The sequence below is a fragment of the Temnothorax nylanderi genome, unplaced genomic scaffold (assembly GCF_030848795.1).
Source record: "Temnothorax nylanderi isolate EJ_2023f unplaced genomic scaffold, tnyl_v1.0 TNYL_tig1491_pilon, whole genome shotgun sequence".
Lineage (NCBI taxonomy): Eukaryota > Metazoa > Arthropoda > Insecta > Hymenoptera > Formicidae > Temnothorax > Temnothorax nylanderi.
The window spans coordinates 6609-11699 of record NW_027250553.1 but is presented as its reverse complement, the minus strand read 5'-3'; the positions used below and the strand labels follow the sequence as shown (position 1 = coordinate 11699).

At 29.8% G+C, this 5091-nt stretch overlaps 1 protein-coding gene across 1 annotated transcript; it reads left to right on the top strand.

Moving 5' to 3' along the window:
* The first annotated feature begins 1146 nt into the window (after window positions 1-1146).
* LOC139787389 (uncharacterized) lies at window positions 1147-2948 on the top strand. The gene is made up of 5 exons (XM_071726468.1): window positions 1147-1381; window positions 1768-2013; window positions 2104-2199; window positions 2305-2418; window positions 2594-2948. Exons 2-5 carry the CDS (start codon window positions 1770-1772, stop codon window positions 2767-2769), a joined length of 630 nt encoding a protein of 209 aa, XP_071582569.1. The 5' UTR covers window positions 1147-1381; window positions 1768-1769; the 3' UTR covers window positions 2770-2948.
* Window positions 2949-5091: the final 2143 nt, after the last annotated feature.

Here is a 5091-nt window from a genome sequence, read left to right as displayed (position 1 = left end):
AAAAATTACTTGTTGTAGAATACTATCCCAAAATTCTACATAAAATATATGGTAATCGTACCAAAAGCATATCATATTTTTAAAAAATAAAAAAATACTTATTTTTTAAAAGTACCACCTACCCAGTTTATTGCTTCCAAAAATTATGTCCGATAGGAAACTACTCCAAGATTCTAGAAAAATTTTTTCGTAATTGTACAAGAAAGATATCGCGACTGAAAAAAATCAAGAACATTAATTTATTTTTTTTATTAATGTTTCTGTCATCAGAAACCTTTCCCGAATTTTCCACAAATGTGTCTCAATGATATCTACAACATATTAAAATTTCATCAAAATCGGTAAAGCCGATCAAAAGATATGAATTATTTTCGAAATTTTTTTTTTTACAGCAAAACAGTTCAATGTTAAAGACTAATATTTGACTAAATTGTAAGAGACACTGATAGCAATCAAAGCAAAAAAAAATGAACATGATCCGTGTGGGGGCACATTGACCCTTCTTATCCGGCTACGGCCTTAGTTCTATAAATCAATACTATAAATTTAATATTTATTGTATTTGTTATAGAAGTTATTATTTTACCCCATCAAGAATGGATAGATCCTTTGAAAGAGTTTTACATCATTCATTTACATTATAAGAAAAAAAATTATTAGAGGTGCAAGAGATGCAGTAAATTGTCAAGTCTAATAAGTACCCGCGTCAATACATACTATGTATACTAATTCACATTCTCAATTATGCTACTGTTATTATTTGTCATCAGACAATTATAAACATACACATAATAATTAGACACATATTATATGGAGGGGTTAAAGCCATAGTGGTGTAAGTCAATTTTTTTGACCACTTTTTTTTTCTTCTTTTTTCAACATATCTGCATGTGTAGACTGCATCTATGAACTTAACTCGATAGGTTAAAAAAAGTGACTTACACCACTATGGCTTTAACCCCTCCATATATATATACGCACATGTGTGCATAAGAATATATGTAATTTATAAAAGAGGGTGCTTGTTAGCCTTGGTACGTCACTGCCTTCTGCTACGGACGGCCAGAAAGCATTTTCAGGCCGTATTGCTCTCCGCATAGACGCGGCAACGCCGCACGGTGCGGCGTTGCCGCGTCTATGGAGTCTAGCACAGGGGCTTCAAGCGTAATACGGTCGACCGAATCCTCAAAAAGTTCCTTCCTAAGTGGTAGATGGCGTTACTAGATGCCACAAATACATGTATAATTCATATCGGTGAGAGCTGTTTCGGCAGTGTCTGTATCGGTGAGTGTCGGTTGGTGTCGGTGAGAGCTGTATCGGTGGCAATCAGTCGTATATTGTGGTATATTGCAGATTTGGGTTACAGCACGTGATGGTTACAGTAAGTTGAGAATAATTATACCTGCGTAAAGTATGCAATGATAACGTAATGATACCGTTTACCAAATAAATCTAAGGACCAACCCAGCCCCGGGATTCTGTAAACATTCATAACAGCCAGAGCCATTTTTTGAAAACGGACCGTACTAATTTGTACTTCTAATAATACCTGCGCAACGATACCGAAACTGTCGTTAAGGAGTTACAGAATTCCGGGGCAGATAAATTTTGATAGCTGCATAACCCATATGCAGCTATCCAAAGTTCTTCTAGATCCTTACTCATACAAGTCTGAAAAGAAATTAAATAAAAATTGCAAAGTAATTGCTTTAATTTAACTTATATTTTATATTTTTTATATTCTATAATTATTTACTTTTTTGATAGGAATGACTACGTCATATAAAAAATGTGAAGTAGAAGGTTGTACTTTTAACATTGAAAAAAAGTACCATTTTCCAAAATTATTAGAACGATGTAGACAATGGATAAGTGCATGTGGCAACAGAAACTTATTGCAATTATCTCATAAACAATTGAGAGAAAAAGTTGTCTGTGATGCCCATTTTGAACAACGCTTCAAATTTAGCAAAAGGCTTAGTAATATGGCCATTCCAACACTGAATTTACCTGGTATATACATATTAAAATATATTTTAATTAACTTATTTGAATAAATTTTATATACATATACATATATATATATTTTTTTTTTATATACAGATTCCATTGATACATCAATATACAATCCTAATGAAAGTCAAAGAAAAAATATAGATTTGCCAGTTACAGCAACAAATGTTACAAAAACATTAATAGGTGACATAATTAATATATAGAATATTACATAATGAAAGGAACGCGTTTTTTATATCTTATGAAACTGTGAACATATTTTTACAAATTATCCTGCTGATTTGTCAGTTATTATTAATTTGGAATCTGATCCTAATAAAATAGCACAAATAAAACAAACAACTTCGCAAGTTACAGATGAACAGTTTGATGCTGATGAGATAGGACAGATTGAACAAACAGGTACAATATGACTAATATTTAATCATTTTGATATCAAGTTTTCTATATATATATATATTTTTTTTTTAAATATATTATTTAAAACTGAGTATATACTGTAGTTATTTATAACCTGTTTTGTATTTATATTTCTATAAATGTACTGTATTTATAATCTATTTTGAATTACTTTTAGATACAGCGTCTATTGAGTATTCAAATATCACAGACACCGAACAACCAAATTGTTCAACATCATTAGTTCCACAGCGCAAATTGAAACGCAAATTATCAACTAAGGAAAAGAAGAAAGGTAGTAAACGTAATAAAATTGATTTATATTCTCAACCATGGAGATGTGATTTATACTAATCATGAAGATGTGACTTATATTTTTAATCATGTTATGTTCTCAATCATTTATATTCTCAATTATTTATATTCTTAATCATGAAGTTGTAATTCATATTCTTTATATTATGAAGCTATGACATATGACATGTCTGAAGATATAACATATTACATACAAAAAATATATTGTCTTATCTGAATTGTTTGTCTAAATTTTATTTATCTTAATTATTTCTAGATTCCATATTACACCTTTTCCACGTGACCCGACAGTCACAGTTATCTGTGCGCGACAAACATGTATACAATCAAATAGTACACTTAATGAAAATTTCAAGGCAACAGAGAAAGAGAAGAGTTTCCTTATACCAGCGGTTGAAAGAGGTGAAGAAGTTAGGCAAAAGTAATTTTATTACAACAATTGAGGAAATGCCAGATCCGATGCAAACATTCTTTTTATCCAATATTAATAATTTCAAAACAGATAAGTATAATCGGCGTTATTCAATTAAAGATAAAGCCTTTGCGCTGACATTAGCAAAGAGAAGTCCAAAATTATATAGATTTCTAGTCAATATTTTCTGCTTACCTAGTATCGAAACGTTAAGAAAAGTAATCAAAAATGTATCTATAAGTAGCGGCATATCAGAATGTGTATTTGAAAAATTAAAAGAAAGAGTCTCCAAATTTAAAGACTACCGAGAAAAATATTGTGTACTTTTATTTAACGAGATGAAATTAAGCGCAGGCTTATATTATAATGCATCGATTGATATTATAGAAGGGGTTGTTGATACAGGTTTTGATCGAAACATTAATATTGCGGATCATGTCACAGTATGGATGTTAAAAGGTATATATGGACAAAGACCATGGAAACAACCCCTTCTATATACATTTTGTAAAGGCACATCTTCATGGCAGGATATTGCGTGCATGTATAAAGATATAATAAAACGATGCCATGAAATAGGTTTAGAAATAATAGCTTCAGTCTGTGATCAGGGTAGTACAAATGTTAAAGCGATCAAAACTATGATTTTTGATAGTAAAAGAAATGCACCAACGGAAATGGAAAAACATGATAATATAATAAATATAGAAGGCATTAAAGTAATACCATTATATGATCCCCCGCATTTAATGAAATGCATTCGCAATAATTTGTTAACGAAAGACTGTAAATATATGTTAGAGGATAATGTTACAAAAGTTGCTAAATGGTCAAACGTGATACAAACTTATTTTATTGATAAGAGCAGAGGACTTGATGGATTCTTAGACAAAATTAAGGATTCTCATGTCATACCAGAAAAAATAAGAAAAATGAGAGTACTTTACTGCACACAAGTTTTCTCAAACACATATTTTAAAGTAATGTTGTTATATAGTGAGCAAGAATTAGAAAGTAGATGTAAGACATGGAAAATGCCTCGTGATGGTACAGATACAGCTTATTTTTTAAAATTTTTTAATGATCTTTTTGATAGCCTTAATGGAGGCATTAGAATGCGTGATCGAAGTATAAATGAGGAGACTATGACTTCTACTGCAGCTGATAATTGCACACAAGAAGATATATGGAATGCTGGAATAAGATTTTTACAAAACATGTCTTTTATAAAAACAAAAAAACATGATAAAGAAAGACCCGATGTCCTAAACAATTTCCAACATACTTTACGTGGGTTTAAGTTATTAAGAAGTTATTTAAGAGAATTAGGTTTCAATAGTTTTGCCACACGTGAATTTAATCAAGATCCTTTAGAGAATTTTTTCTGCCAAATTAGACAACATGGAGGAAGAAATATTATTCCAACTTGCTCTAATTTTTCTACTTATTACAGAACTTTATTAATAAATTCTTGCACGCAATATACATCATCTGGCAGTAATTGTGAAAATACTAACATGGAAAACTTAATACATTTTTTAACGATACCTCTTTATAACGAGTTGGACGAGATTAATAACAATATTTATATTCCACAAAATGTAATGGAAGAATTACTCAATAATATAACAGAAAATTTTAAAAATATTGTTGAGAATATCTTGTCTGCAGTAAGATTTTGTGATATTTGTTGTGCCTTATTAATAAGCAACCAAGAGGCTGTAATAGAATATATAAAAAAAATAATTGCCATAACAAATTATTTTTTTAATAAATATTGTTACATTACTAAGCTAACCAAATATATAAAAACAAATATTAAGGAACTAATCATAAGTATTAATTCTGATATATGTTGCGAACAAAAGCATATTGAGGAATATGTGATGAATAAATATATAATAGTACATATCCGAAAAAATATTAAAATAATGAATAACATTTTAAAT